This window comes from Trichechus manatus, unplaced genomic scaffold, assembly GCF_000243295.1.
Source record: "Trichechus manatus latirostris isolate Lorelei unplaced genomic scaffold, TriManLat1.0 scaffold00019, whole genome shotgun sequence".
In the NCBI taxonomy this organism is placed as follows: Eukaryota; Metazoa; Chordata; class Mammalia; order Sirenia; family Trichechidae; genus Trichechus; species Trichechus manatus.
The window spans coordinates 22789429-22811309 of NW_004443955.1; the positions used below are offsets into that span (position 1 = coordinate 22789429).

Genomic DNA, 21881 nt, shown 5'->3' on the forward strand with positions numbered 1-21881 from the left:
ATTTAACTCATATCCAATTCAGGCTTTCCTGCTATTACATTTAGTGTTGTAATAAAAATCTATCTTTGCTGAGCTTTTTTTTTTTTTTCTTTCTTGTAGAGGAGTATTTTTCTTAAGACAAATGGCAAGGGGTAGGGTTATCGCATAAAAGGGTCTGAACATTTTTATAGCCCTTGATTCACAATGCCATATTGTTTTTTTTTTTTAAAGGAATGATACAATCTTCAATGCCACCAGCAAAGTGAGATTTTACCAGTTTTGCCACAGCCTTGCAAGCACTAGGTGTTAATTTTTTAAACACATTTTTCAAATGTAGTAAATGCAAAATGGCTATTTGGTATCCTACCCTTAATGCTTCTGCATATTAACAAGACATTGCTAATAACCTTCTAGTAATATAAAAACAAACAAACAAAAAAAACCACACTCGTTCCCGTAGAGTCGATTCCGACTCATAGCAACCTTATAGGACAGAGCAGAACTGCCCCATAGAGTTTCCAAGGAGTGGCTGGTGGATTCGAACCGCCAACTTTTTGGTTAGCAGCCGTAGCTCTTAGCCACTGCACCCCCAGGGCTCCTCTACTAATATACGTCCTGCTTATAAATCTTCTTTTGGGTGAATTCACAACAAAGACCAGGAAGTGTGGTCTGCAGGGCTCGAGGAAGAGAGACGCTGGCTAAAGCCGCTGGTGATACGCATCTGCAAAGGACACTTCCAAGCACTTCATTCCTAGTTTTATTTCCAGCCTTTGGGACTGTGCTGGGTTGCTTAGATAACTGCATCCCACAAAGTAGAGACTTTCTTTGTGTAGTGTGGCTTCCTCTTGTTCAGATGGATGCTCATCAGTTCATTTCTAGCCTCCTCATGCAGATTTAGTAATGTTGAAAACGATAAAAGTTACTCAGAATATTACTCAATAATTCATCTTGAGGCACCTCTCCTGCCCCAGGACAGGTCCTGAGAGACACAGGATTATGGAGCAATGGGTGGCTTCCCTCCCCACTGTACTGTGCCCTCCTCAGCTGTCTCTCGTCTCTCCAGTGTTTGCACACACGGTCTCACCTGGCCCCACACCACTCCAGAGGCAGGCAGAACCCGGAGTGTCACCTCCACTAACTGAGCTGGAGACATCCCATGGGGAACTGACATGCCCAAGATCAGAGGGTTGACCAGTGGCAGGGGAGGCAGGCAGGGCTGGGCAAAAGGACTTTCAACTGCTAGTCCGGTGCCTTGGTCACTTGGCTCCAACAATGCTGCTCTCTGCAAAGAGCAGGCCACAGCCACAGTCCCTTTCAGAAATACCTGCACAGGCTCCTTCTGGAAGGAAATGACAGTGCTGTCTTCTCCTTCATTCAGGCCCTACTCTCTACTCTTGGTGTGAGTTTGTAGGAAAGATGAAACCAAACCTGTTCCCATCAAGTCAATGCTGACTCATGGAAAGCCCTCGTGTGTCAGGGTAGAACTGTGCTCCTAAGGGTTTTCAATGGCTGATTTTTCAGAAGTAGATCGATCATCAGGCCTTTCTTCCAAGGTACCTCTGGGTGCACTTGAACCTCCAACCTTTCAGCTAGCAGCTGAGCACATTAACTGTCTGCACCAAGATAACTGATTCCTATCGGCCTAGGGAAGGTGCATTCCTTGCTGTGGCTCTATCCTGCCTGGTTTATCTGTGGTTTCCGCGTTTCTGTTCTCTAGGAGAAATGCACACACACACCTGGCAGATAGGGGGAGCGGCAAGGCTGGCCCCCAGGTCCCCAAGCTGGCCGGAGTGCTTACCTGATGAGGATGATGACGGAGGGCGTCTGCGCCATTGCACCGATCATGCTGCAGACGCACATCACGCAGAGGAAAGTGAGGAAGGCCTCCTGGCACCCGGGGCTGGGGCATTTCCCAGGCACCACAGTCGCGTTCTCAGGGGGGACAGTGGTGAGGCACACGCAGCCGGTGAGATTCTGAAAGGGAAGCATCCAGCCCTTTGAACTGGGGGCATCTCCAGTTCCTAGATCAAAAGCCATCCATCAGCAGAAGCTGCCACAGCCTAATTATGCATTCTGTGGTGTTCCATTAATTAGGCCTGGATAAACGAGTTCACTTTTTAAAGAGGCCGCAAAACATATGCAAACGAAGGCATAGTTATGGGGAGGAGAGCCGATTCCCTTCTCTCCTGTGTATTTCATTTCTATCCTTGAGAATCCCTCAATAAACTGCACCAAAGTGTCCCCCCAATACAATTAAAGAGGAAACTGCGCTTGCACAATATGATAAACTGCCGCCAAATTAACAATGTAATTACTCGCCAATTTGTCCTCTCTTTTATGCACTGGCCTCACTGAAGTGTATTAAAAGGAGTAAATCAGGTAACTGCGCATCGTTGCTGGTTCGCTGCCCAGCGTAGTTCTCATGACAGAGGGTGTGCACGGTCAGGCGTGAAGGCAAGACGGCGAGAGGAGCCGGCTCATGGGAAAGTTCTCTTGGGCTGAGAAAACCAAGAGGGCTCAGAGATGCCAAGGAGCTGAGAGGGGGTCGTGGGGGGCAGAGCTAAAGCCCCATGAGATACATTGATGAATGTATGATCAGAGAGAAGCAAGAACGGCGACCGCATTCCATTTGATCTTCAGGAAGGATGCCTGCCCAGTGCCTCTGCTCCCAGGAATTTCTGATGGTACAGGGAGGAGCAGGGGCTGGCAGAGGCAGTGCCAAGCGCCAAGTCAATTAAGGTTTGATAATAATAGTGCAGAGGCTTTTAATGAACACAAAATGAAAACAATCATAAATGATTCATGGCTTCCCTTTCCAGGACTGCTTGGCTTTCTAAGCACGCCAGGGAAATCCTCCTGAGGGTCAAACAAACCCCCTTCGGCTTTTACAATTCGCCTATTCTGCCTGCCTCCTCTTCTGTTCCTCTCTTCTCTCTCTTCCTCCCTCTCACATCTTTTCTTTCCACACAGGACATAGAGAGAGAGTGGCTGTCTTATCCTGTCAAGCTCCATGGGGAGACTGCAGGGTGTCGAGCCTTTAGGGGCACCAACCCTGGTGGTGTAGTGGTTAAGAGCTTGGCTGCTAACCAAAAGGTCGGCAGTTTGAATCCACCAGGTGCTCCCTGGAAACCCTATGGGGCAGTTCTACTCTGTCCTATAAGGTCGCTATGAGTTGGAATCAACTCGATGGCAACTTTTTAAAAAATATTTGTTTGGTGTAGGCTACCTGTACGCTGTGTCCTGCACAGAGGGGGAGTGAGGATGAGGGGGATCCAGCCCTTCTTGCACCCCTCATCAAACTGTGTGCTGCACTGGGACTCTCTTCCCTAAGCAATCCACCCAGAGCAGGGCCTTTGTGTAAATGGTCCAATTACAGTGCACGCGGGGGTGTTGACTGTGATTCCCTCAAAGGTGTCGATGCCCTGCCCTCAAACAGTCCCTCTTCATAGACAGCTCCACCTGCAATGCTCTCGTCACCCCTGGAGATTTCCTACCAGTACCAGTTGAGTGGAGTCAACTGAATTATGTCCATGACCATGCCCCTAATGGATGAGGATACAATGAAAAGCCTTTATCTCAGACTACAGCTGTGAAGTCCCATCTGGTGAGTTAAATGTGTTCTAAAAGCCAACATCCTGTGCATGGAGTGAGTGCGGCTAAGCTGCCATGGGGTTTGCAGCTAAGACAAAGGGGAGTAGAGGTGGGTAGGGTACAGAGCAATGGAGAGGGATGGTGCAACAATGCACCAAGCGCCGCCCTGGCCAATTGGACAAGAATGATGCCAGAACAGAAGAAGCCAGAGATAGCATATAACCAGCAAACATGTCGGCTTGTTGGTGCCAGAGAAGAAAAGCTAAGAATGGATGGGTCCCTCCCAAGGGTCCTAGGCAAATTTGTATTTGTTTATTCAGATTTAACTGATTCGAAAAGAGCTGTGAAAGAGGCTGGGGAGGAGATAAGCCAGAGTGATCTGAGCAAGGCCTTGAAAAGGTTTCCTTTTCCATTGGATGAGTCAATCGAACATGGTGGCAGGAACTGCTGGCGGTCCTGTGGTGTGGGGGGCAGGCTGGGACATTCCTGTGGCCCTTGCAGCAAGGAATCCAAGGGAGAATTCTGAGCACAAAGTCGTATGGCAAGGTATGTGAGACATCCTTATTTTTGGGCACGGATCTGCCTAGACACTGTGCTAAAGGAGTTGGGGTGTTCTGAGTACACAAGGCGATGAGGCCAGTAAGGAAGAATCCTTCACTCAGATGTCCAAGTTCGGTGGGGAGAACTTCAGAGGAGGACTGTGTGGTTTTCTCTTTCCCAGGGTGCATAACTAGGAGAGAGCATGACTTCCACCAACAAGGCTTTATATTACTGTCCCAAATGAGAAAAAAGTAAACGAGCAGCGCTTCAGCCAGTATCAACTGGATATCTAAGTGGGAGCTTCTAGACTCACAAAAGCTCTGAGCAGTAGTAAGTTTGACAAGAGAGATAACTTGAGTGTGAGAAGACTATCCACTTTAATTAAGAAGATGATAGAGATGTGGATCCTAATTCTGTCCCACTCTGTATACAATAGTCCTGTCCAGCCAGCCTCAAAAGTGGCCAGATCTCAGAAACTGCCTGTGGACTCTCATGGCTTAAATGAAGTGGCACACCCCATACTGCTTTCTTTGGTGGTTCCCAATATGGGACAACTATTAAGAAAATGCACCAGGCTCCAGAGATGACTTTGTCGTCCCAGTCTGCCATTCCCTAGAAGGAATGCAGTCCCCACTGCCTCCAGAAGAGGTGAATTCTCTGCTTTTGCCACAACATGGGGTGGCAAGTTCTAGTTTTATTGCAAATGAAAGGTACTGTGATGTTTCATGTAGAGAAGAATACGCCTGACAAGGTTTGGAACCGATCGTGACCTACAGGACAGAGTGGGACTGGCCTGTAAGTTCTACAAGAACTTATCCTACAGACATACTTGCCCAGGCACAAAATGGTATTGGCATATGTATAACATGCGTGCACTATACACTGATGCCATCAGTAGGAATTGGTTACGCAGATTATATTCCAGTAGATCCACACAATGGAAGCTTTTATAGCTACAAAAAAGTTATGCGAGCATTCTTTATGTACTAATACAGAAAGATACACAAGACAAATTATTAACTTAAAAAAACCCAAAACAAAATAACAAGGTACAGAACAGGGTCTTACATGTGCAATAAAAAATCCAGAAGGATATACAAGTGATTGTGTATTTGCCAGTTGAGAAGTGGGTGACTGTGGGACAGAGGTGGAGGGGAGAGTTTTTACTCCCTCATTTTTGTACTTTTGAACCATGTAAATATATCCTCTATTAAAAAAAAAACTCCAGAATATTAAAAAATAAAGAAGACAAAATCAATGAAAGATGAAAGGCGCTGTCATTGAAAACTGTTCTCCTGCTCCCATCCAGTTCTCAATTTAAATTGAGAAATGCCTCTATTCACATACGATGATGAGGATAAACAATTACAAACAAGCTGGGTCCATAAAAATAGAAAGATTACTCTACGGAATCTTGGATTCATTTCCTGTTGATGAAGAAAATCATAAGCATGCTATTTTGACAGCTTGTATTACAAGAACAAAATACTCTTCAGCAGTGTTTTGAAAATACTGGCAAAAAAAGTTGCTTTTGTTTGGGTCTTTTCCCTACACTCAATAGTTATGGATTAATTCCTTTTAACTGTACAAATGAAACAAATTCTTAGGTTGAAAGATTACTCTGCTAAAGGGATGGGTATAGGTGATTATGTTATTTTCATTAAAAAGTCTCTTGTGATAGACAATTTGGCAACAGATAATTGGCGATGGTTGCACACTGAATTGTACACATGAAACATGATGAATTGGCAAATGTTGTGTTTTCACAACAATAAAGAAAAAGAAAAGAAAAAAAAGCCTCGTGAAAATCTGAAAGGTAGAGAGTCATGTCCCTACATTCTGGAAATATCCCCTCCTCTTTTTTTTTGGTAAAGAATTCTGTTATTGACAGAGGAGGGACTGGAATGCATGTCTAACTGCCTCCATGAACAACTTCTTCTTTTGCCATGAGACCAGAAGAACTGGATGGTACCCAGTTTGATCAAACATTCTATAGAAGGATCCTAATCAAAAGAGGGAAAATGTGGAACAGAACTTCAAATTCTCATGGAATCCAGACTTTCTGGATCGACTAAGACTGGATGACCCCATGAAACAAACTGCCCTAAGATAATCTTTAAACCATAAACCAAAACTATCCTCTAAAGTCATCTTTAAACTAAACAATAATTTAGCTTAATTAGTAAGGAATATTTGCCCGACCATTATGCTCTTTTAAAGAATTATCTATATGTGATCAAACTGACAACAGCAACTCGAAAGGTTAGATGACAAGCTCAGGGAGCAGTGAGTTTATGTTAATGGTGGTGGAATAACTTGTGAAAGGAAGGTGAGAACAGTAGCACAACTTGAAGAATGTAATCAAGGTCACTGAATTGTACATGTAGAAATTGTTGAATGTCTTGGTGTATGTTTTGGCTGTGTATATCTTCACTGAAAAAAAAAATTAAAAAAATAAAAAAAGAATTCAGTTACCATGAGGAAACCACATTTTCTATTTTAAATGCCCTGCCTTAGTCCTGCAGTTCAGAAGGGGAGTTTTCCAGAGAGGGCGCCAACACAGGCAGTGTTCTGTTCTGCTCTTGCCTATGATCTCTCCGATCTTCTGTGCCTGACATCCTAATAACTGGGATGGCAAACTAGCGAGACCACCACAACTGATGGGGGCATCTTCCTTTGAATGACAACATACTCCTATGTGTCCTAGACATTTACAGATTCTTTCGTGAGTCACTGAAGTTCCTTACACAGCCTCCTGCCATTTATTACTGTCTTTCTGTCCCTGAGAATCCTTTTCCCTTATTGGCCCAACTCAACCTGGCATTTCCAGGAAAAGGACTCAGAGCTCATAGCAAAGAGCCCTGTTGGCAACCCACGTGCCTCAAGGCAAAGGGGATATTGAAAAGCTGTAAGAAGAAATATGATCTTTTCTTCCCTTGCAGGGTCATTGACTGAAGGCTAATGGCCAGGGAGGAAAAATCTGAAATGAAAGCAAGACCTGCGTCCACCTTTCACCCCTATAACCTCTAATGCACGAGCCAGAGAGCATCCTGTCACAGCCTTAATTATCTCCTGCCAAAGGGAGGAAAGAGGCAGTTCTTTGGGGCGCGGCAACGCTAACTCTTTGCTTCAGCCATACCAGGTAGGAAATGTGAGCAGAACAAGGAAAGCTGGAAGATGTGACTGCAACTCAGAATGAACGGACAGGCCCCTGCGTCTCTCTCTCCCTCTCTCTAGCTTTCACTCTCCCTACTCCCAAACCAAGAGTCCCTGGGTAGTGCAAATGGCTAAGTGCTCAGCTGCTAACAGAAAGGTTGGAGGTTTGAGTCTACCCAGAGACCTGGTGATCTACTTTCAAACAGTCAGCCATTGAAAACCCCGTGGAGCACAGCTCTACTCTGCCACACTGGGGTTGCCATGAGTTGGAGTTGACTTGATGGCAACTGGTTTACTCTAAACCAAATTCCTGATCATATCATGAGGTTTCAAGCCTCCACACTCATGCTTACACACTGCTGGAAGATTCTTCCATGCCTGGTCCACCAAGCAAAATACCCACTCATCCTTCATGATGAAGGCCTGGTCCCCTGCCACTCCTCCTCCTCCAGGGAAAATGTCTCCTCCTTCCTTTGAGCCCTCTCCTACTTCGTACCAATTTCTACCTTGGAGCCAGAACACTGCAGGTTCACTGATTTGTCTTCGTATCTGCTGTCTTCTGTTAGAATACAGCCACCAAACTTCAATGTCAGCTATTTCTTAAAGATAAAAATATTTCCTTATTGTAAAAGTGATGTACCTTCATTTTAGACAATTTGGACATATACATGAAATTTCAAAGAAATATATAAAAATCAATGTTTTAGTTCCTGACCAGAGCTAACTTTCTAAGAATTGTTAGCTATATATTTTTCCAGTCTTTGTTTCATTCAAAGATATAGGCATATTTAAATTTTTCTTCTCTTTATTAACAAGGATCAGGATCTATATACTGTTTCCTAATGTGCTCTTTTCACTTAATATTGTATTTGAAACATTTAAGGTCAGGTTAGGTGCTGCTCTTTGCTGCTTCCTTGTCTATAACTACTGCTACATTCCCTCTCATTTTCTACTGAACACAGCTTCTCATCTTATTCATCTCCATATTTCTATGCCTAGCACAGGGCCTGAGATATATTAGGTGTCCAGGTAGCAATGTCCTAATAGGACTTGATTTCAGAACATTCACAAGTCCATTCTGACAAGTCATTACCAGGGTGAGTATAGACTTTTAATTCAGTCTAGCAAATGGGGCTTCCATGCCAGGGTCTACGGCAGTGTTTGCAAACTAAAAGCTTTTGGGGGCCAGATAGGAAACATAAATAAGAAAAATGGTGTAGAGATAAGGGGTGGCCATTGTGGGGACAATGGCTGATGGAGACCAAATGTCCTGTCTAAAGGGGCAGCCACTTCTCAGCTCCAGCCGATATTGCTTTATGGGAGCAGGGTCATTAGTGGACCTTCTAACTTCTTCAAAAAGGCTAGAAATCCAGATTCACATATGAAACACCCAGACTGTTAAACCTTGGTTCCAGCCACAGTAAATACATCTTCAGGGCAGCTATGGCACCTAAGCAGTCTGTTCCTTCTGCTGCAATATGTTAACGTGGCACCTCCAACCCCCCAGCTTGCTTTCTTCAGTGCCACAAGGAGAAATGTGAATAAAATGAGGGTGAGAGGGAAAGGAGACTGAAGGACAAACACTCACTTTCAGCCCATATGCGTACACTCTAAGGACCCCGTCTCACCCCCTCCTCTAGAGCAGTCATTCTCAACCGGCTGTAATTTTGCCCCCAGGGACATGTGGCAATGTCGAGAGACATCTTTGGTTATCGCTCATATGCCAGTTCTGGCACTTCCTACGGCGTGACCTTGGGTAAGTCATGAACCTCGTCTGTCATGAGGGAATAAGAACAGCTACCTCACAAGGCTGTTGGAAGGATGAACAAGATAATATATACAGGGCAAGGGTATGGGAGGAAGAACTGGTGAAGCCAGGAAAATGGCTGGATTCACATGGGGAGAGACGAACTCCAGGGGATAGTCAAAGAATAAATATAAAATGGGAAAGAGGTTAAGAGAGACCAAGGTATCCTTTAGCCTGTGGGAGAGTTTTGGGGGAAGCTGGAGATAAAAAGGAGAGGCAAGAAAGGAGGCCGAAAGGGAAAGAGTGAACGTTCTAGGAATATAAGCCACCATCTGGCATTTTCTCAAAATACTGCAGCAAAGATTTAAAATATTGACATTGTTTTTTGCTAGTTGCTGGCTGTTGGCCTGAGGTGCTTTTGACTCTGGATGGAGGTGTCATGAGCTGCGAGTGACACAGGGAAGGCCCCGTTACCTGGCCTGTGACAGGCCCTCCACAAAGCTTGTGCTGCAGTTTCACGGTTGCAGTTGTTTCAAAGGCTAGACCATCACAGGGCCGCTTTCCAGGACAGGAGTGTGGCTTTGTGTTCCCGAATCCCTCATCCACCTGTTGGAAGCCAGGGCATCCAGACATCTATCTCTACAAGGAGGGTGGTTTCTCATTCTCTGCCTTATCATTGCAGGAGAATAACCTCCCCACCCTGCCTGCACCTCAGCAGACAATGCGAGGCCTCAGGCAACATGAAGAATAGGCAGGTGTCTGGGCAATAAAGGATATGTCTGAGGTAAGCTGAGGGGCTCACAATCGGGTAACTGCATTCTGCAGCTTTGCTGTTTCTGCAGCTGGAAGCAGCCATAGGCCCCATTAGGCTCTTATTCAATAAGACTCTTGTACATGCAAGATAGGGGGAAATGCAATTTTTGAGATAAACTTTTTTGGTCAGTGCTCTCTCTGAAATAGAGACTCGCCTGGTCTCAGGACACTAGCCTACGCTGAGTCAATTTCATTCTTGGAACAGGATAAGAACCGAGACTGATTTATAATATAACTTTTTGGATATTAAAATGCTAATGAAATTGTTGTCATGAAAAATAATAGCCTGTGTTTTTATTTTAACCATTCTCAAGGCCCCATCTCTTTTTAAAAATTCTTTTCCAGTCACGTAAGGAAAGTGCTTTATAATCTAATTTAAAAGAATCGGTTCCTCCCCCACCCGCCACCCCCCCATGGTGATTTATGTTCTCCACAGAAAGATGTTCTTAACTGGCCAGGAATCTAAATGTGAAAAGCAAAGAAAAACGAAATTTTTGAAAATGAAAATAAATGATCCATTTTTCTTCTCTTCAGGGAAATTACTGCTACCAAAAGATAGAGGATGTGGGAAGCGGTGGGGAGGGGGCTCATAAATTCATCTCTAGTTTCCTTGAAAGCGGCCACTCGGCCTTCTTCATAGTCTCCTTCCCATTCATGCGCCCTGCAGACATAAGAGAGTCCTTCCTGGGTACCAGCACTTTGCTCAGCACAGAGATTTCAAAAGAACAGCCCCTAGTCCCTGCCATCAACACACCCAGAGATCAAAGCAGATGACAGACACTTTAGCAGATCATGGCAGAGAAGTGAGAGCAGTGCCTCCAAGGGAGACAGGTACCAAAGGGCTGCCGAGGCAGGAACCCCAAAGAGAAAGGAGGGAAGGGATAGCTTCACAAAGGAGGTGGCGTTTGAGTAGCATATTGATAGGTGAGTAGGAGTTGCCCAACTGCCAGGGAGAAGTATGAAAAGCCACGTTGTATGGGGAAGGCGGAATACCCCAAACCGAAAGGAGGCAGAGTTGAAGAGGCAAGGCTGAAGGCGGGCAGACACACAGTGAAGACACATGCTACCCAGGCTGAGTGCCTGGATCTTATCTCCCAGTTGGTAGAGGAGCAGTAAAAACGAACAAACGAACAAAAACAACCAGGTGCTGTTGAGTCGATTCCCAGGGACTCCAGAGTAACAGTAAAAAAAACCCCAACCAGTTGCTGTCAAGTCAGTTCAGACTTAGGCAAACCCTAAGCGTTGCAGAGTAGAATTGTGCACCGTAGGGTTTTCAAGGCTGTGACCTTTGGAAGGCAGATCGCCAGGCCTTTCTTCCGAGGTGCTTCTGAATGGGTTTGAACCATCAACCTTTCAGTTAGTAGCTGAGTGCTTAACTGTTTGTGTTACCATTTGAAAAAGTCACTTGCAGTGCTAAAGGAAGCATTCTGGCTGCAGTGTAGATGACAGACCAGAAGGGGGCCACCCTGAGCCGGGAGGCCAGCTAGGTAGCTACTGTACTAATCCAAGCAGGAGAAGGGGACGCCTCCACCAGGGCCGTGGAGGTGATGTGAACGCAGGAGGACAGGTGCAAGAGACACTGAGAAGGTGGGATCGGTACAACTTGGGGGCCAGTTACTTAGCACCAGGTTTCCATGAAGACAGCCCTTGGAATGCTATGGGCTAACAGCCAATTGCAAAATTCACGCTAAGAAGAGCCCCCCCACAAAAAAAAGAAAAGAAAAAGTGTGTTGAGGGAATTTGAAAAGGTGGGAGGCATCTAGTTGGGAAGAAAAAAGCAAAGGGAATTGAGTAAGGAAGAGTTTAAGTTAGTGTCAGATAATCTCAGGCTTGGAAGAGTTCTTCCCAGATAAATGGTTTTCTAGCTTTTGTTTACATACTTTTGGTGATGGGGAGCTCACCACTTCTAGAGACATCTCAATCCATTGATACCCTTTATGAGTGCCTTGGGCCAAAATCTTTCTCTCTGGCTCCATATGTACAGCTTTCTTTGACTTTTTACTTTCAATTACTCAGTGAAATTCCTTGGAAACCCACTTGATTTAGCAAATGGCTAAATTGGATGGCTGGTCAGTCCTCCCATCCTGCTGAGACGTTTCTCCATTAGACCAGGACTGAAGCTGAGAAAAAGTCACAGGGCAGGAGAGCACTGCATGTAACATGGGTGGTTGCCCACTCATGACCTTCACCTTGGGTTTTAAGTTCCTTGGCTGCCTGAGGTCCCCCACCCCACCCCGCCCTGTCAGAAAGTCATGATACCGTGCTGTTGCAGCCAGCAAAGCAGGCAGACAGGTAGGTGATCCCATCTGCCCCACACACTGGAGTGAAGGAGTCGGTTTGGCATTCACAGTTATTATTGCAGGGCGAGTAGGGGTCCAGGGCTGAGCTGGCTGCTGAGCTGGAAAAGAAAGGAGAAATGGAGCCTATCAGAGAGAGGTCAGTCCCAACAGGATCCTCCCAATGACAGCCCTCTGCCCTCTGCCGTGATGAGTCACTCTGGTGCCCTTGCTCGTGGAGTTCTGACCTGGCACCCCTTCCTTCTCCTCTTGCAATCTTAATCCTCACTGCCCTTCAAGGACCAGCCAGGACCAACGCTGAGGGCTGTGCAGGCTGTGCCCTGCGGGACAGTGCCAGGTGAGCAGGTGGGTGGGAGCTGGGTCTGCCTGGAGGAAGAGGCCCCTTTTTATCATTTGACCAATGCACCCTCTGGGCTGGGGGCAGCCACGGCTTAGCGCATGTTCACCCGCCGTGAAGCCTGTCCTGATGCTGCAGCCCCAGCTGACCCCCTTCCCTTGACCAGCAACTCTTCCTTCTTCCTTTTCTGGGTTCATCCTTTCTTCATCTAATTCATTCCCAGCAGACAGCAAGCCCCATAGAGCTTAAGACATTGCTACGACTCGCCTGGCCTAGGTATCTAGGGTCTGTTTGACTGCTTCATTTTCCAGAGCAAAATACTACTAAGATGTTTTAAATTGTCCTTTGCATCATTAAAGGTACAGTTACCCACAGCAAGCAAACTGAAAAGAGAAAAAGGGTGGAGAAGGTGTCTTCTAGAACTCTAAGAGAAGAAGTGTCTCGTTCACCCCCATAATTTTTAGCTAAGTCTCCCAGGGTCCTGAGGACTTACATAGTAATAAAGATGAAGGAGATGATATCTGACGATTTATGTGTCAGGCCCTGTTCAAGGCACTGAATACATTACTGCATTTATTCTCAGTATAACCCAGGGAGTAGGTACAGTTATTGCCCCATGTTAACAGATAAGGAAACTGAGGCAAAGACAGGGTAAATAACTTGCTTAGATGTACATAATGTGTACATAGTAGAGTAGGGATTTGAACTCGGGCAGTTAGACCATAGGCTCTGCGCCCTTTTCTTCTTTGCTGAAGAATAACTTTATTATAGTCAGATTCTGCACTTTTAACCACTACAGTTTACTGCTTGAGAGCCAAGCGATCCACACGAAAGGCTGGTGGGCTTTATCTCAAATACTGTCGTTTTTAGCATGTGCAAACCAGACAACGCCATACCTGGAAAGGGGATCTGGGGCAGCATCGGCAGGGACTGGAAGAGGCCCACCGGGGCTGGATGCAGCGGAGGAAGGGGCTTGGCCTGTGCTCAGAGAGAATGCGCAAGCTGCCTGTGCCTCGGCTCTCCCATCCCACCTGCTCACTCTCGCAGGGGGCTGTAGGTAAACCTGGGTCTTCCTGCAGGGCCTCGGAGTCCCTGTGACTGCCTGGAGGAGGAGCCTGGCTCTTCCTGCAGGGCCTTGGAGTCCCTGTGACTGCCTGGAGGAGGAGGCTGGCTGTGGAGAGGAGCCACACCCTGCAGGCCAGCCTCCCTGCTGCCTCAGTCCTCCCAGGCCTGCTTCCCAAGGCAGCCTCAGAGTCCCACTTAGAAAACGGACAACTGTTGGTGCTGGGTATGTAAGGACTCTCCATAGATTCCCTCTAAGAGTAATGCTGATTGTACTCTGGTCCAAAGCGCTGGGGAATGAGTAGGAAATAAGCAAGTGGTTCCATAAAAACTAACTTCCTTCCTTCCTTCCCTCCCTCCCTCCCTTCCCCCTCCCATCTTTCTTATCTTTCTTTCTCCCTCTTTCCCTCCTTCCCACACTATCAATATGTACCAGGCACTAAACCTTGAGATTACTATAAATCTAATGATAGCTTCTGATAGTTTAAGGAATTGTTGAAATCTATTCCAACTTTTATTTTAAACTTATTTTCATTTTCTATGAAAACACTGTTCCTAAAGTCAAATGCCAAAAATAACCCTATTTTCTCCCCCAGTGGACCACTGGCTGCTTTGGGAGACAGCCTTGTCAGCCCAGAGGGTCACAGTGATCCTTGACCTGGGGAGTCAGATATAGGAGTGTCATTGTCTCCTCTGGCCATGGCCACTGGGGATGAAGTTGGCTCCATTCACACCAACCATGGGGACAGAGTCCTGGCATCTTGGGCAGGAGGGGGCTGAGGTGGGCACTTCTGGAACTTACTTGTTTCCATAGGGAACAGTAACTCCAGCCACAGGGCCCGTGTCACAGCCCAGGAAGAGGAAGGAGACGTAGCAAGCTGTGGACACCAGATTAACGAGCATGGCCATCCGAATGGCCCCGAGCGCAGACAGGCTGAGCTTCTTCACCAGGAGACCGCCCAGGAAGATTCCCAGACAGGCACATGGGATCGCAGTCATCCCTGGAATAAGAGCAGAGCAGGGAACCGTGAGCACGCAAAGAAGGGCCAATCAACACGGAGGGATGAGTGCCAGGCCTTCGGCTGAGCCCTGTGAAGACAGAACTCCCCACTGACTTCCTCGATAGTACCCCAAAGTATTTATTAGGGGCCTAATCTCTGCCTGAATGGTGCAAATGGTTAAGCGCTTGACTACTAACCAAAAGGTTGGAGATTTCAACCTACCCAGAGGTGCCTCAAAAGAAAGGCCTGGTGATCTGCTTCCAAAAGGTCACAACCTTGAAAATCCTATGGAGCAGTTCTACTCTGCACACATGGGTTCACCATGAGTTGGAACTGACTCAACGGCAACTAGCAACAACAATCTCTGCCCAATTGCTGTCAAGTCGACTCCAACTCGTAGCAACCCCATGTGCGTCAGAGTAGAACTGTGATCTATAGGGTTTTCAATGACTGATTTTTCAGAAGTAGATCACCAAGCTTTTCTTCCAAGGCACCTATGGATGGACCTGAACTTCCAACCTTTGGTTAGCAGTTGAGTGTGTTAACCATTTGCACCACCCAGGGACTCCGTGGCAGGCAGCTATCTGTCTGTCTGTCTATCTATCTATCTAACCTCTGTCCTTAAGGAGCTCACAGAAAACTCAAGGAGGCAAACACATAAAATCCCAGTGATGATGACTCTCAGTGCATATACCTGTCGTGCTGGGTTGACCACAATCATAGAAAACACACACAACTGATGTGAGGACAACAGAGAGACAAAGCCAGACGGACTGGGACATACATGTGCATCTTAGGAAGGTCAATGCCATCGAGCACTTTGGAAGTCATGGGGGAAGAGGGATCAGAAGTGTCTGGGGCTTTGCTCCCCTCTTCTCGTCAGGAGAGGGGGGCTCGGTGGACAGGTTTGGAGGCTGTTTCTCCCAAAGGTCACAGAACTCAGCAGCCCAGGAAGACAGCGTTTGAATCAGCTCTGCTCTTCCTCACGAGGCAGCAACCATCAAATTGGTATGTTGTGCAGCTCTTGGGGACTGACTGGCATAAAAAATATATTTTTTCCTGCCTCTTACATACAGAGATATCTGCAAGGCGGCAGGACCACAAACCTGCTCCTCCTGATTCCCAGAGACGCATGGAATTTTAGGAGGACCAAAGGGCCCTAGGCTGCTAATCTCCTCTTTGGTTTTGCTCTCCTTCCGATTCATTTCCTCTACAACCCAGCTTCCCGTCACCGGTGCCATTCGTCCACCATGCAGAGTATGCATGGATGATTTTCCAGGCTAGGCAGCCTCCTCTTTGCCAATCAACAGACCTCTAGGTCAGTCGACTACATCAACATGCTAAGGGAATGCAAATTAATGTTAATATTACGGTAAGGAAGACATCATCAGGAAGTATGCTGCAAGAAAGCAGCACAAGTCAGTTTTAAACAAACATATAATACCTCTGTATTATCTCTATTATCCTCTGTATTATCTGCTGCTCTTGGATATCTGTGCATGGTCCAGCCCCTCTGATGCAGAAGTAATAAGTCTACTCCCTCCCCTCGTATGCCTCAGCACCTTCATTCCCTTTCTTAGGGGTCACCCGCAGTCATGCCCACTCCTCTTTCTTTCTCTTCTAGAACAGCCAGGTCATGCCAGCCTCCAGGCTTTGCACTTGCTGTCACTGCTTCTTGGGATACTCTTGCCCTACGTCTTCCCTTGCCTGGCCCCTATCTCTCCCAGATCCCCTATCTAAAGTGGCTCCTGTACCCCGCTGCCCCGGACTCTCTGTTGTTACTGCCTTCGTGGCTCTCCCCATCGTCTGAGGTTGCCTTGTTTATTTCTGTTTTTCTTGCTCTCTCTCCCCCGCTAGCATGCACCTCCCCTAAGGACAAGGACCCTTTCCATCCCGCTCAGCCCAGCACCATCTCCCTGTGCCTGAACGGTGTCCAGCATAGAGCGGGCACTCTGTATTATTTTCTGAATGAACAAAAAGGCAGAACGAATCCGCGTGAATGAACGTGGGTGACAACAGGTTCACGCCCAGAGAGCAGGCTTGTGCAACGTTTAACTTCCCACCAGAGACAGCAAGAGTGACACTTCGTGTGACGATACCTATGGCAATAAGAGGCTTCTGGCGCCTTTTCTCCAAGCCACTGTCAGCCTTCTGTCTCCTTCCCTGATTGGAGCACCCTCTTAACACTCTAGGCAATTATCAGAATGTCCCAAACTCCATCCTCATTACGTTTACCTACGCAGATTGCGCCCTTTTATCTTCACTCATAAATCATCACCATCGCCCCTTCCTCATCAATGGTGTTGCTGTTCTCTGAACTGTGCTGGCACTTGTTGATGGCTCTGTGGGTGGCCCAGAGCTTTGTTGCTGCTCTGAGATTAATTCATGGGCCCCATCTCCCAGGTTCACCGGAGCTACCAACCCAAAAAACCAAACCCCTTGCTGTCGAGTCAATTCTGACTCATGGCGACCCTATGTGTTACAGAGCAGAACTGCTCCGTAGAGTTTTCATGTCTGTAATCATTATGGAAGCACATCACTGGGACTTTCTTCCACAATACCACTGGGTGGGTTTGAGCTGCCAACCTTTAGGGTAGTGTTGTTGTTGTGTGCTGTCAAGTCGATTCCAACTCCTAGTGACCTACAGGACAGAGTAGAACTGCCCCATAGGGTTTCCAATGCTGTAATCTTTATGGAAGCAGATTGCCAGGTCTTTTCTCCCACAGAGCCACTGGTGGGTTCAAATCTCTGACCTTTTGGTTAGCAGCCGAGCACCTAACTATTGTTAACCATTAACCAGGGCTCCTTTTTAGGTTAGTGTCAAATGTAAACCGTTTGTACCAGCCAGGGACCTAGTGGGAACTATAGGGTGAAGTATTTTCTCAAATGAGTCTCACCTCATGCCCCCAATGTCTTACTCTGCTCCTAACTGCCCATGGCCAGCCCCCTCTTGAACCCGGCTTTCCAGAGTCCACGCTAATTAGACAGACACCATGGACAGGGCGCAGGAAGAGGGCCTGCACACTACCTTCCAGGACTGCCGGAAGGGATAGGCAAGAGGTTGCCTGTCGCAAGGTGGGAGAAGGAGCCCTCCACACCACGCACTCTAGAAGACAGAGGTCACCAGGTGAGAAACTGGTGCAAGGAGGCGAGATTGTGTTTTCTGACCTTCTGCCCGGAATACTATTGATCTGTTTGTCAATAGAAAAGTTAGGAATCTGTTCTGAAATAGAACAGAGCCCCAAAGCTGAAGCCACTGTGCGAATGTAATCAAAATTTAAGGAATGGGCACAAAGAGGTCAGGACAAGAGCTATAAACTCTTCAGTGCCGAAGGGTTAAACCTGCATGATCCTGGGGATAGCACAGAGATTATAATTTTAATTAAAAGGAGATACATTTTGCCCTATCTCTGTCAGTCAGGTATTAAAGGGCTGACTGCATTTTGGTAATACCTACAAAACGGTGGGTGGTAAAGAGTTATTAGTAAAAAAGAAAAAAAAAAATAAGGTTTGTGCTACTCTAGCAGTTCCCAGGGAGAGACACCATGATATACGTTGTATACGGTGAAGTGCACAAAGCTTAAAAGAACAGCCTGAAGAATTTTTACATCTGTATACACCCCTATAAGCACCACTCAGATCAAGCTATAGAAAATTCCCAGCACCCCAGAAAGCTTGCTGGTACCCCCTCCTAGTTAGTCTTCCCCAAGGGTAACTGTTATTCTAGCCTTTATCACTTCAACTAAATTTCCCTCTTTTTAATCCATATAAATATTTTGCATCTAACTCTCTCAGCTCTCAACTTTGTGATATTCATCCTCATTGGGGCATGTATCAAAGTTCTTTCTTTTTCATGTTATGCAGTAATAGTCCGTTGTATGAACATTCTATAGTTTATTTACCCATTCTACTATTGATAGGCATTTGGGTTGTTTCCAGTTTGGTGCTATTATGCATAAAGCTACTACGAACATTCTTACATATGCCTTTTGGTGGACATAAACACTGTTGCTGGGTATATGCCCAGGAGTGGAACAGATGGATCACAGAGTAAGCATCTGCTTAACTTTAATAGGTACTGCCTAAGAGTTTTCCAAAGTGAGTGTCCATTCTACATTCCTGCCAGCAGTGTATGAGAGTTCCAGTTGCTCCATATCCTCGCCAATGCTTGGTGCTGTCAGTCTGGTGGTGGCTCTTAGTATCTCACTGTGGTTTTTACATGCATCTTCCTGATGACTCATGATGGTTAGCACCTTTTCATTTGTTTATTAGTCACTTTGTGATGTGTCAGGTTTTAGAGGGGAAGATCAGAAAATTTCACCTCGCCCATTCTTCTCAGCAGATAATCTGAACTCCTACTTAACAGAAAAGATACAGTCTACAGTGATGTAGCACCTTCAAACTCCTGGTGGTACTGCCACGCTCATGCCTCTTTCCTTTTCTTCGTTTTCAGTGGAGCAGATGAATTCTTTGGCTGTCTACCCACATTCCCTCTCTCTTCTGCAGATCATCTTGTGATGGTCTTTTCCCTCTGCTTGGAATCCTGCTCAAGTCTTTACTGCCCTAGCAGTAACAGTGGTCACCACCCCTCTCCCTTGGTCCCGACACACACCACCAGCCCCTGTTCTCTCTCCTTTTTTCCACAGCTAAGCTTTTGGAAAGTGTCCTGCAGTCACTATTCCTTCCCTCACATTGACTATTCTCCACATCGCCATCTGGCCGCCACCTCTGCCACTTCACAGAAACAGCCCTGATATAAGTCGAAAGGACTTCTTCATTGTTAAAGCTAACGAGACACCTTAGCCCTTCCCTTGCATGACCACTCACATTGCTGACGTCTCCTTTATGCCCGGAATCATCTCTTCCCTTGACTCCCATAACCCATACTCTCTGGATTTCTTTTGGATGCTGCTTCTTAAACTTCTTGGCAGAGTCCTTGTCCTTCATTTCTTCAGGTTGGTGTTTGACCTTTTATTTTCTAATTCTATAATTTTCCTGGTATAAATTCCACTCCCATTTCAACTACGATCCATCTGCTGATGGCAACCAAGTTCATATTACTAACCCAGATCTCTTTCTTGAGCCCTCAACCAAATACAGACATCAGTACCATATGTGCTATCAGACTGATAGCACATCAGTACTTAGGTTTCCCACAGCATCTCATGCTCAGCAAACTCAAATGTGAACTCAAAGTCTTCCCCATAGATCTGATTCTTGTCTGCTATTTCCAGTTTTCACAAATGGTACCACCAGCTGTCCAAGTCAGAAACCTGGGAGTCATTCTTGACCCCTCCGCTCTCCCTCATTCACTGTGAGACCACTTTCCTCATGCCACATGGATGACACAGTTTCTCATGAGGGCAAATTCGTTTTCTTTAGCACGCCAACTACACATAATTGAAAGCAGATATCTGTAGTCTACTATTGAGAAGGATTGTAAGGCTATGCCTGATTTAGAGGTCAATTAGTTATGCCTGTGGGGTAGCGGTGGGAAGCATATGGCTTCAAAGCTCTATAGTTACTGACTGTGGATTTCATGCTTTCTCTCATACCTGACCAAGCCTGCTAACCTTTCAAGATCTATCTTTATTCCTCTCTTCCTGAACCATAAAAACAACTGAGTCAATTCTGAGTCATGGTGTCCCGATGTGTGTCAGGGTAGAACTGTGCTCTATAGTAGAACAATGGCTGATTTGTCAGAAGTGCATTGCTAGGTCTTTCTTCTGAGGCACCTCTGGGTGAACTTCAACCTCCAACCTTTTGGTTCACAGCCGAGTGTGTTAACCATTTGCCCCACCCAGGGACTCCTTCATCTTCCCCAAATACTCCAGTTTACACCAATCTATCGACTTCCCAGCCTCTGACAATGCTTCCTATGTGTGTGTTATGTTTTAACTCTTTATTATCATGTGCTTTTAACAATTGCTTCAGGTGGGCAAATCTGAGCCTGAGAATATAATATGATTTTCCTTTTGTGAAAGACCAGGTGTATACTGCTGTTGCAGTCCCAGCATGATGCTGAGTCTTTGGAGGTTCTCGGTAAATTCTTACAGATTATGTGTACTACAGCCTCTCCCGTCCTCTCATAAGGACAGAGCAATGGACTCACCGAGAAGCTGGTTGGCAGAAGAGGTGGTGAGGTTGAACTGCTGTTCCAGGTACTTCCCCAAGAAGGCCGCAAAGCCGGCCACCACTGCAATCTCCATGCAGGCAGCCAGGATGATGCAGGTGAACACGGGGTTTGAGAGCAGGTGCTTGGTGACCTTCGGAATCACTGTGAGGAGGGAGAAAGCAGAGGTCACACACGCACTGCGCTCCCAGCTTACCGCCTCCTGCTCCAAAGGCTCCTTCTTGGCCCACCCTTCCTGTCTCAGCACACGGTGCCAGGAGCCACCTAGATCCCATAATTCATCAGTAATTCCTGAAAACTTGGGCTTCAAGCTATATCCCGAATATAACCCCTTCTCACCGTCTCCATGGTGACCTCCCTGGGGAAGCCAAATCAGCCCTCCCTTGGGGGTTAACCAGAACGATCTGTCTGGTATCTCGGTTTTCACTTGATTTTCTGATACAATCACTCCCTGCGCTGTAGTCTGCTTCTCAATATCTCGTAATGGTCTCCTGTTCCATCTGCAATGAAATCCACACTGTGTACCCTGGCCCATGGTCTGCCTGCCCCTCAGAGATCTGATCACACTTTCTACCAGGCCCCGTCCCTCCCTCCAGTCCAGCTGCTTCTCCTGTGCATCAAGGTCATTCCCTGCTCGGGACTTTGTCCCTGGGGCTCCCCTCCTTTTTCTGGGCTGCTCTGCCCCCAGATCTTTGCCCTACATGCTCCCTCCTCCTCAGGAGGTCTTCTCTGATCATTCAGTTCAACCTAGAAGCAGCCCCCACCCATCCTGGGTGCTCAGGGCTCACGTGAGAATGGATGATGGTACAAGCCCTGCCGTGGCTCATGCATCACCTAAATACCAACAGAGCTGGAACACAGGTCTTTTTGAGGTCATATGTTTCAATTTTATTTTATTTTATTATACTTTGTTTTTCTCAGAGTATGTGGTTTCTTCAACCACTAAGAATTCCTCTTGCTTTTAAAAATGAAAGATTGGTCTTATAAAATCCTTGTACATTGTTTGGTTACTTCCAGTGGTTAGATCCCTGGCACGTGATCTTCAGCCAGCTGTCCTCAAGTGGGGGGCATGTGCCCTGGCAGGATGCAGAGGGGCTCAAGGGGGTACAAGGACAACCTCCTCATTTCAATAATTCTGCCATTATTTTAATGTGTATTTACACAAAAAGTTAACTGAAATATAACAGATACATCAAATACGCAATTTTATGGCCATTATGATCTA

The 21881-nt window shown here is 46.5% G+C and overlaps 1 protein-coding gene across 2 annotated transcripts in view; it reads right to left on the reverse strand.

Annotated features, from left to right (window-relative positions):
- SLCO3A1 (solute carrier organic anion transporter family member 3A1) overlaps nt 1–21881 on the reverse strand; it is a 348535-nt gene that overhangs the window by 27077 nt on the left and 299577 nt on the right. For both annotated transcript variants that reach the window (XM_004372670.1, XM_004372669.2), the window contains exons 5-8: nt 20636–20800; nt 14325–14523; nt 12086–12224; nt 1778–1953 (exon numbers count right to left, since the gene is read on the reverse strand). In XM_004372670.1, the coding sequence (XP_004372727.1) occupies nt 1778–1953; nt 12086–12224; nt 14325–14523; nt 20636–20800 (679 nt within the window). The remainder of the gene's footprint in view (nt 1–1777; nt 1954–12085; nt 12225–14324; nt 14524–20635; nt 20801–21881) is intronic.